Source organism: Cryptomeria japonica, chromosome 1 (genome assembly GCF_030272615.1).
Source record: "Cryptomeria japonica chromosome 1, Sugi_1.0, whole genome shotgun sequence".
In the NCBI taxonomy this organism is placed as follows: Eukaryota; Viridiplantae; Streptophyta; class Pinopsida; order Cupressales; family Cupressaceae; genus Cryptomeria; species Cryptomeria japonica.
In genome coordinates, this window is record NC_081405.1 from 572,191,988 (window position 1) to 572,203,597 (window position 11,610).

The 11,610-nt window shown below is 32.9% G+C and overlaps 1 protein-coding gene across 1 annotated transcript; it reads left to right on the forward strand.

The window, feature by feature from the left end:
• Positions 1–216: 216 nt before the first annotated feature.
• On the forward strand, positions 217–2,946 carry LOC131050174 (putative disease resistance protein RGA3). Its single transcript, XM_057984359.2, has one exon. It carries the CDS (start codon positions 217–219, stop codon positions 2,944–2,946), a length of 2,730 nt encoding a protein of 909 aa, XP_057840342.2.
• The last annotated feature ends 8,664 nt before the right edge of the window (positions 2,947–11,610 follow it).

The following is an 11,610-nucleotide window of genomic DNA, read 5'->3' on the forward strand; positions in this document are numbered from 1 at the left end:
CCCATCAAAAGATAAAAAATATGAAGTTTTCTATTTACGTTGGAACGGCAAGCGACGAAGAAAAATAAACTATTGATTTAGGTAATGGACTAGAAGCCTCCTTTTTCTTATAAATTTAGAGAATTGTCATGTTGTTATACACAACATTCAACCAAGTTTGAGCTGCATTGTTATTCATTTCTCTCTTGTAAATTCAAAGCCTGTAACAAATTAAAAATGGCTTCAGGACTTGCTGTTGCAGTTACCAAAGGCGTTGTTGGAAAGCTTGGTGAGCTTGTGGTGCAGCAAGTATTGAATGAGGTATCGCTGTTGCGCAACTTCGGTGATGACTTTAAATGGTTGCAGAAGAAGTTCAACTATATATCTGGTGCTCTGCAACATGCAGATAACCAAAATGTGCACAATGTTCCTGTGAAGCAATGGCTGGCAGAAGTGAGGGATATTGCTTTTGATGCAGAAGATATAACTGATGAGTGTTCTGTTGAGCATTTGTATACAAATACCAGTCAAGTGTGTGTGTGCAGTTATAGTCAATTAAGCTTCAACCGTAAAATGGGAAAGAGGATTAAGACCCTGAAGGATAGGGTGAGCTCTGTTATTCAAGATGGAGAACACCTCAAGCTATTACATGACTTGCCCCGTTTAGATCAACCCTCAAGTAGTAGTGCATCGGGAAGAGGAACCCAGTTCAGAAGAGGGAGTGCCATCTTGGAGGTAGATCCACAAGCAGTGGGCGTGGAGGAGAAGGCAGAGGAAATACTGAGATTGTTAGAGCAGCCTGCAGTTGGTGTCGTTGCCGTCGTGGGAATGGGCGGGCTGGGTAAAACATTCCTTCTCCAGCATGTCTACAACAGAAATAAACAAAGGTATGAGCATTCTGCCTGGATTTCTGTATCACAAACTTGTTCTCTTAGAACTTTACAATGTGACCTAGCCAAGCAGATTAATTTGCAAATAGAGGGTAGTATAAGTGAGGTGCTAGTCGCTGATTTGATTCATGGGCATTTAGACGGTAAGAGGTGTTTGATTGTTCTAGATGATGTTTGGAGGAGTAGTGTAGAAGGTGACATTATACAAAGGCTTGGTCTTCCCACTGGCAGTAATAGCCAGTGTAAAATTGTGGTTACTACTAGAAGTAGAGAGGTTGCCGCTAACGTTAGAGCTCAAATCTATGAGATGCAACAACTCTCAAAGGAGGACAGTTGGAAGCTATTTTGCCTCTTTGCCTTCCGCGATAGAGAGGAAAATAGGCCGCCCAAGGACCTGGAGAGCTTGACTCATCAAATTGTAGAGAAATGTGGGAGTCTGCCCCTCGCAATTAAAACAGTTGCAGCATCCATGACAAACTTTGTGAGCTTATGGGACTGGGAGTCAAAACTGAAGCAGTTAAAAGATGCAATAGGGGCAGAGGACTACATGATGCAAATCCTCAAGTTGAGTTATGACTCTCTTCCTTCCCATCTAAAGTCTTGTTTTGCTTATTTTTCGTTCTTTCCGAAGGACACAAAGATAGATTTTATTACGAATGCAGACACCCAATCTATACACCAAGACTATTTGATATACTTGTGGATAGCTGAAGGTTATATTCCACAAGAAAATGAGCAAGAACAGTGCGACACTGGTTTGAATTACCTACACCAACTGGTTAATCTATGTTTAGTGGAAGTAAACACAGTTTGTTTAGGTTACACTGTGCATGACTTGTTGCATGACTTGGCTATTAATGTAAGTAAAGAACACAAGTGTCAATTTCATCTTCTCTTACAAGAAACAAGCTGCCGCCGGCTACTACTCGGTAAGAAAGGTATAACCAATGATGCAATTTCAGATAGATCTCTTCATCGTCAGCAATTTCTTCGCACTCTTTCAGTATTTGAGAATCCAGATATTACAAGAATTCCAGAACACTTGTTTGATCGTCTGAGACTACTCCGGGTTCTCGACTTAAGCAACACCGCCATCTCTGCGTTGCCAAAATGTGTTGGGAAATTGAAGCTTTTAAAGGTTTTGAATCTGTCTCAAACAAAGATCACGGAGCTGCCGGATTGTCTTAGAAGACTCAAGTCTCTTCAGTTTCTTGATGTTTGTGGATGCACTGCCTTACAATGTGTACCTAACTGGATAAATGAACTCAAGTCTCTTTCCCATCTCGATGTAAGAGACTGCTCAGAAGAACTTCCAAGTCATATGCCCAAGGGAATATCAGCGCTGTCGAATCTGATAACACTGAGATCACATGACATTCTACTCTGTTATGAAGATAATGATTTCTTAAATGTTAAAGACATCGGCAATTTGATCAATCTCAGGGAAATAAGTTTTTATTTAGAAGATGTAGATGGGTTGCGAAGTGTAGAAGATGGTATCCTTGAGAGACTGGTGAAAATGAGAAATCTTGGAGTAGGTAATAATATTACTCCATCGGAGGATGATTTTCTTCCAGCATTCCCAGAGACAATAAATGTTATGAAAGATCTTGAACATCTTGGTCTTTCCCGTTTCTCCGTGCCAAGTTGGATATGCGGTATGGTAAATCTGACAACACTAGAATTGTATGAGTGTAGCAATTATCCGTCACTCCAAAACATGCCCAACTTGCAATCACTGCTTTTGAAAAATGATTCAAGATGCACAGAATTGCCAAACAGCTTTGGTGAGTGTGGGGGATTTCCTCAGCTAGTTAGGCTGTATATTTTTGATTTCCCTCTTTTGGAGGAGTTGCCGACCCTGCAGGAGGGAGCGATGGAACGTCTGGAAGGACTATGGATATGCAATTGTCCGCAGGTGAAGAAAGTTCCAGAGGGATTGGAGCCGTTGAGGAGATTAAAGCTGATACAGGTGGAGGACGCAAGTGCTGAGTTAGAGGAAAGGTTAAAGGAAGGAGGGAAAGATTGGAATAAAATCAAAGCTAATAATCTTCACATCGACATAGAGGTGTATTAGAAGCTGTACTAGTTGCACCTCGTGAATTCCGTTTTGAGATATGGCACAAGTTGTGTAAGATCTCCCCTTCAGATAGGCATATATATTTTTTTGATTTAGAAATCTGTTATCTAGCAGTTAGAGAGTGAATATTGTATTTTTTAAAATGTTTATATACAAAAAGGCTGCCTGCTTTTCTTTAAAAGGAATAATCAATGACATTCAAATTTTTAATTTATTTTATGATCAAATTTAAAATATAATTAATTTTTTTATTATTTTAAGTTTTAGAATATTGTAATTATGTTTTTATTTTAATAAATAATTATTGTTATTATATTTTTCTTATTTTACAAATTAAAAATTATAATTAGTGTATGTTGATTTTATTTAAATAAATATAAGATCAAATTTAATTAGATAAAATAAAGAATTAAATTTGTAAGAAAGATTAATAATCAAAATATTTGAAATCAAAAGTTAAGATTATGGTCACCAAAACATAATTTACGATTATTAAGTTGAAAAAAATTCAATTACAACAAATAATTGAAGGGAGGGAAACTGCATAATAGTAATGTGTAATATACAATATGATAAACAAATAATGAATGGTAGAGTTCAAGGATTCAAACAAGATTATTCTTAGTTAACTCAAGCATGGGAAGTTGTTAGTTAGGAGGAGTGATACATTTCCTTCATTATATTTATTTTGTTATATTTTTAGGCTAAGATCATGACATGCTTTCTATAGTAAAAATTTGTGTCTATTAATCATTTAATAACATCTCTAGATGTTATTACTATTTTTTAACAATATGGAAAGTGTGACAAAGATTTTTTTTTAATTCTATAAAAAAAAAAGTGATTGTGAAGGTATTATTAATTCATCAAAATTAACAATCATTTCCAAAGATATGTAATATGATACAAAAAATATTTATTATAAAAATGATCCATCCATAATTTTCTTGTAAGGCATGTAGCTCAAAATAGTATAAAATAATTTTGTTTTCATAATTTATTTATTTATTTATTATTATTATTATTATTGTTATTATTATTATTTTTTTTAAAAAAATTTGGAATAGAGTTTAAGCATTCCAATTATACTCAAGGCAGTGAAGGGAAGAAGTTGAATAAAACACCATCATTATAATCAATTTTAAAATATTTTAACACATGAAAATACTCTAATAGATTTCGGTATAGTTTTTCTTAAATATTTATTATTTTCATGTTTATGATTACTTGTTAGATTTTTCATACAACTATATATGTCTGACAAAGTCTACTAGGACTCTTGTATGCCTTAAGCAACAAATCTTGTGCACAAATATGTTGGTGTGGAAGGGTGTTAAGTGATCCATTTGTAAATTACATCCATGATAATTTCTTATAATAATGAACATTTTTAAGGCATAGTATTCCTATAAGGTATAATTAAATATTGATCTTTCAAATCATATTGAGTTATAAGATTCTAAATATAAGTTTGTATGCATGTGTAATGATGATTCTAATATTTAGATACATCTTCTTCTTTGACAATTGCTAGATTTTCACTTAATGAGATCCTTATGAATGGTTATTATGATCCTTTATTATGTTCTTTACAAACTAATTAAGAGTGTTATTATTGATCTTATTTTTCCATTAACATATGCTTAACAATATTAATTTGATCTTCACTTTTAATATAAATAACATGAGAATTCACTTATTCCCCTTAAGGTAACTAATGGAATGCCCATTGAGGCTATGGGTTGCTTATTTTACTTCTAGTAGCTTTTTTCAAAGAAAATCAACTCTAAATGTCATAACATTCTTAATTTGGGTTAGTTCCATTTATTACTCAGTTGTCAATGGATTAAGAAATGTCAAGAAGTTCTTTATATGTTACATTAGCATATTAAATAGGTTAAAAAAAGTGAAGTTGTTACTATATCTATAGATCTATATGCATGGTTATCAAAATTGGGCAATTTTTTGGATACATTTATTAAGATGTTTAAAGAAACATGTGTAACAAACAACAATCCATAATAGTTCTTTTAGCTGAAATTCCTAAGTATTTTTTGATCTACGAATATTATAAACTTTCTTCAATGATATTTTAACAACTCTTAAAGTACATAAAACATCATGGATATAAGTAGGGATGTTCTCTTTCAAATAAACCTTATAATTTTACGTACATTCTTGCATAATACAATTTACTAATATAAACCCTTGTGCAAGACTAACATCAATAAACTAGATTACAAGTTCAACATATTTGAATTCAAATTTTTAGGTATACATGAGAAATACAATGTGTCTTTGTATAATCAATCCTTTGACATTCTTTCAACTATAAGGAGGGCATCATTTGGGTACCTTTTATCCAACCACAAATTGATGGTCCCCTACACATCTTTCCAAGTGAGAGTGGCCCTACCCTTAAAGAGAGTAGTAGATAAAGAGATGTAATCATGTCATGCCATCTAATAAGTAGTGTGGTGTACTTACTTTCTCACATACAATCTGCCATAGATACAACTCTAGATACTCTCTAACCTAAGTACAATGGTTTCAATTGAAATATAACCTATTAGACATTATGAAAAAATGATGCAAGCATCAATTTGTATTACTTTAGTCATACTTTTTATAATACAATATAATATTCTAATATGGATATATGTGCCAGTTTTCACACACCTCTATTTCATTCTTTTTAACAAAAGTAAACTTTAATACTTGTTACTATAGAGAAAATAATTATGTTCGAGATATTTAATAACTCAACTCTACATGATTAAACCTCCTTACCACCTACTTGGCTAAATTCTATAATTATTTTCAACTAACTAATTTACTATTAGATTTAGTTAGATAGGTGATAATGAGACTTAATATTCACATAGATACTTCACAATAACAACATATCAATTTGGAAGCAAGCTCATCCTAGAGATTAAGAGACATTCTAGAAGAAAAAATTTGCTAAGGAGTTTCAGCCAACTCAAAATTCAACATATATATGTACTGGATGAAGAGAACTCTGTATTTGATGCAGTTTGCAATTGAGGCCTAAATTGTAAAGTCTAGACCTATAAATCTTTTGAGAATCTCCCTCAAATTATTAAAGAAATCATTCTTAATGAAATCTTGCATGCTAAAAAAAAATTGGTTGCTACAAATTAGCTTACAATGAAGAATGAGTAAGAGTAATGACAAAGAGTCATCACATCACCTTTTTACACAGAGAAAAAAGTTAAAAGGGAAAAAATAATAAGAGATTGCATAAATCAATGACATGGAAAAAATAAGGGAAGAAGCAAAACCAAAAAGTATTTAATGATGGTTGGTCCTAAAGGTCCGAGCCAAAGTTATATTAACTTTAACTTGAGGATTCACTAGGACGAAGTCTACATGCAACGTGTCATGCTTGCACTCCACAACAATGCTAAATGTGAGGATTCTCAAGATGACTTGCATTTCCTCACAAGGTAGAACAAAGAAAGTGGAAAATTTCTTTCCTCACTCAAAGATGGTTTAAGGGATGGATAGATAAAAGAGGATATATAAACAATGTATGTCCTTAAGGGATCGAGTAATTAGGAATAACCATATTTTTGCTAACCTAAGGTTGTGGGATCTAGCTAATGATAAGAAGAGAGACACATGTGGGTCAGTGCAAGAAGATGAGTCCACTTTTTGGCCAAAAAGTGGAAGTGTTTTCCCTGATTTTCAGATTTTGTCTCATTTGAGCTTAAATTTTGAAACACTTAGAGATTGAATCTTGGAAAAAGTCAGTAATATAAAAGATAGCCCTCTGAGTGTAGTTTCCAAATATATAATTTATTTTAATACCCACATAATAAAAAATAACTTTTTAAATGGAGTTCTGAAAACTATGTTTTAAAAATGCCTGTTTCAGGACCATACCATGCATGTGTACGACCCACACTTTTTGACACAATTAAAATTATATTCTCAAACCGTTTTGGGAAATAGTTTGTAACACACTGAAGATTGATGAGCATATTTTTTTGTATTTTTTTTTCTAATATTTTTTTTTTAATTAATTTTTTAATGGCCGTAATTATCTTTTTAAAAATTTGACGTGTACGACCCACATAATTTGATGTAAACTTAACATTTTTTGATTTTTTTTTTTTTAAATACAAAAGAATTTTGTGTAGATTGATGACATATAATTTTTTTTCCAAAATTCTTTAAAATAAAAAAGTTATTAAATTAACAAAATTAGTTAATATTTCAAATTTATGGACCCGATTTAGTATAAATTAAATGAAAAATAGTTAAAATAATCAATTTTTAAATAAATTTACATATTTAGAATCTAAACAGTATAATCTGAAATGGGTTTTAATTTCGTATAAAAATTCTCTAATTAGAGGCGCGTAAACTATTTCTAAAGTTCATATTTGTGCTTTCATTCATGGAGATTTGAATTTGCAGGTCCATGTCTCAGGTGTGGCCATCCCAGGCCTATCTCGGGCCTAATCCCGAGCCAAGTGGCGGGTTGTGGAATCAACTTCCACAAAACGGGCCCCCGTTTTCAAACAAGGGCGGATTGTGGAAAAAAAGGAAAAATGCCATTTAGAAACGGGCCCCCGTTTTTTGAAACGGGCCCCCGTTTTTTAAAACGGGCCCCCGTTTTTAGAAACGGGCCCCCGTTTTTTAAAACGGGCCCCCGTTTCTAAAAAACGCGCCCCCGTTTCTAAAAAACGGGGGCCCGTTTTTAAACAAAACGGGCCCCTGTTACCTTTCGGCTCGGGAGCTCGAAGCACAAACGGGCCCCCGTTTTTTGAAAACGGGCCCCCGTTTATAAGAGCGCATTTTCCAATGCGCGGACTTCCGCGAATTTGTGACTCATTACCTTGCACTTGCCCATGTGACTCCTCTAAACTACAAATGAGAGATATGTAGAGAGAGAGGGAAATGAAAGGTAGAGATAAGTAGAGAGGGATGGAGGGAGAGATATAGATAAATTGAGAGGAAGGGGGAGGAAGGGTGAGGTATATAGAGAGAGGTAGGGAGATAAATGTAGGTAGAAAGATGGAGAGAGAGGGACTGAAAGAGAAATGAGAGAGCGAGGGGAGGTAGGGAGGGAGAGAGTGGATAGAGGTGAGATAGGAGGGAGTGAAAGGTAGGTAGAGCTCAAGGGGAGGGGAAATAAAGAGAAAGCGATAAATCTCTCTACCTACCTACCTCTCTCACTCTCCTTCCCTAACTACTTATCTCTATCTCCCCTCCCCCTCTTTGCACACATTTTCTTCCCTTACTCCTTACTCTCTACTTCTCTCTATCTCTCTCCTCCCCTCTCTACTTATCTCTATCTCCCCTTTCCCTCTTTCTACATACCCCTCTCTCCCTAAAACCTCTTTTCTATACCTCTCTTTATATATCTCTCCCTTGGCCCTAAAATCTATCCCTCAATGCTAGGCCCTAATTCATATATGTTAAACCCTCCACCCTATACACTCAACCCTATGCTCTTTACCCTCAACCATAAACTATAAAACTTATATCCTCAACCCTACACCATGGCCATGAAACCTAGTCCCTAAAGTATATATGTGTTACCTATTTTTTCCACCAAGACCAAAAATAGCCTTCTAATGTGCCATATCTTTTACTACGAGTTTTTAGTGGGTTTAGTTTTAAAAAAATGAGAAAAGGTTATAAATAATACCTTGAAGTTGTTTGTAGAGTCCAAAGGTTAAATTTTACACCTTTCTTAATATTATGTAAATGAGGAAGGATCCACATTGTACATGGTCAAAAGAGGGGTCAAAACATCAATAAGCTCAAAGATTTCACTTTGCATGAAGAATTGAAGTGGTGAAGTAGTTTTTTGTGCATGTCATTTTCTTTGTCACGGTCCTCTACCACACAAGCAATGGTCGACTTAAGAATTTTTTTTTTAATAAAGAAAACCCTATTCTTTAGGGACTCTTTTGTTGCAGAAGGAGGCAGGACAGTCAGAAATATTTCATGCTTTAATGAACAACCACTACTGATTTTTGCTCTACTTCACACTTGCAGTTAGTCACATGGTTGTGATATGCATGCAATTATTTTCAGTCTTACCACTGTAAGAAGTTTTTTGACAAGAAGATAGCTCGTCGAGATATAACTATGAAGATCAAAACAATCTTTAAATGCTAAAAAGGATCTCTGAGAACTATTTGATCCAAATTATGGATTCAGATGACAACACCTAAGTGAGAACCTGAGGTGTTGTGGATGAACAAGATAATACAGAATTAAAGCAAGCCAAAAAGTATTGTATTCAATTCAAAAATCCAACTTATAATAGTCCAAGGGATTCCAAGGGTCACCAACAACTCCTTGAGAATCGAAAAACCAACAGTCATATCAGGTTTATTTACATAATAAAATCTAAAACTATGTAATTTTTTTAAAAACTATATAAAATTTGTCCTAACTTTAACTAGGCATAACTTTCTGCACAGGACTCTAAATTACGAGCCGTTTAACTCGTTGGAAAGGTCTCCAAGAGTTGTAGGCGAGATTAAGACCTATTCTTTCGCCACTTTCAAGGGCTTAAAATGCCCCGAAGGCTTTCAAAAATGCCATTTACTAACATATAGAAAAACTAAGAAAATATATAATAATATTTTCAAATTTTATTCTAATCACTATCTGCCTACAGTCATGCAGGAGTATGTATATGCCTATGCATTAAGCTCTTCAAATTTCAAACCCTTAAAATCTTCTTAATAATGGTTGCATATGAGATGTTCATACGCATGAGAATCTTTTTGCATTTAATGGAGTTTTCTTTTGCATAAAATCCTCATTAGACCTTTGAAGTTGTTATGGTTTTGTGCATGCTGAAAGATCTTTCTGTTGTAGTTGATGATGTGATAAAGTTGTTACAAAAGGGCAGAGATGAGGGGTTTTTATTAGAAAACAAAAGAAAGCAATATCTTCTCGAAACCATACATTGCATTCAAAAGGGATTTACAGTGATGAAAAGATCTCATCCCAAGCATCAAAAGCTCACATAGAAGAAAATATGTTCGAAAGAAAATATTACCAAGGTTTCATATCATTGATATATTCAAACCCTCACTATTTTTTGAGAAAGTAAAGCTTATGTTAGTTTTCTGAAGCTTTCAAACCCTAGCAAGTATGCCAATAGAATTGTGAAGAACACAGATCTACCCCCAAGTATAGGATGTCGCAATGATGAACATAGAATCAACATGACCACAAAAGCTTAAGACAATCATTTCAAAAGGTTGCAAATTTTAAAGCTGCAATGCATGAATACTATGGTGGTTGAGATAGGATTGATGTTGCAATATTCATCATTGGCATAGTAGCATGTGTGTTAAGGATATAGCTTCATTTGGATTGAAGCAAGTATATATATATATATATATATATATATATATATATATATATATATATATATATATATATATATATATATATATATATATATATATATATATATATATATATATACATTCATTATTTTATATATTAATTGACATGTTCAAGAATTACTAAAGCGGAATAATTTTGATACTTATCGAGGTCGAAATAGTTAGTAAGTCGAGCATCATCATTATTGTTAATAGCGGTGAACATTGGATGAAGGGTCATGTCCCTGTAGGGTCATGACTCAACATGGCATAAGCCACATAGAAGTCATGCCCCTACGTGGACATGACTCTTCATCATTTTATTTATAACCGTTGACACTTGCTGTGAATTGATACCAATAACCGTGGCAGTTTCAAGAACCAGCAACTTGTCGATATCATCATAGAAGTTTAATATATATATATATATATATATATATATATATATATATATATATATATATATATATATATATATATATATATATATATATATATATATATATATATATATATATATATATATATATATATATATATATATATATATATATATATATATATATATATATATATCAGAGGTAAAACATATGGGTATGTGCAGGATCATGGTGTGCCAAAACAGGCCCTTAAGTGGCAATGAAATTTCAGAAAATCAGAGTTATGCAACTTGACATGAAAATTTGAATAAGTTGTGAACATTATTTTTAAAATATGTAAGAAGAGAATATAGAGAAAATTAAATGTAGTTTCTAAGCTACTAGTTATTTTTTGGAAAAAAAAAATCCTATTTAATGAAAATTTCAAATTTCAATGTAGTGGTACTAAAATTTCAAGAAAAAAATAAGAAGTAGATTTTTGTCTGACCACCCTAATCATAATCAAATCATAATATTTTTTTATAATATTTATTATATAAGTATTAGACTCATGTATGGATGTGACACATATTTTTTTAAATTTTTTTATAAAGTAAATAATTATTTATGAATTTTTTACTACAACTTTGTAGAAATTCAGAAACTCCTACGTCTGACCACCTTAACTTGGTCAAAACCTTATGAATTTTTTTTAAATTTTTTTTCCCTATAGTAGACAAAGCATAGGATGTGATGCATGTTTCGGATTCAAAAAATGTTATACCATTTGAAAGTTATGAGTGTTTTTCAATCAGTATATCAATCAGGACTATTGTCAGAATTCAATTAGAAAATAAATAATAATAATTTATTAAAGTTGAAATAAGACAAGCCTTATATTGTTGGAAAGCTGG

What these genes read in the sequence shown, in the direction of transcription:
- LOC131050174 (XM_057984359.2), top strand. Translation starts at nt 217, where the DNA reads ATGGCTTCAGGACTTGCTGTTGCAGTTACCAAAGGCGTTGTTGGAAAG.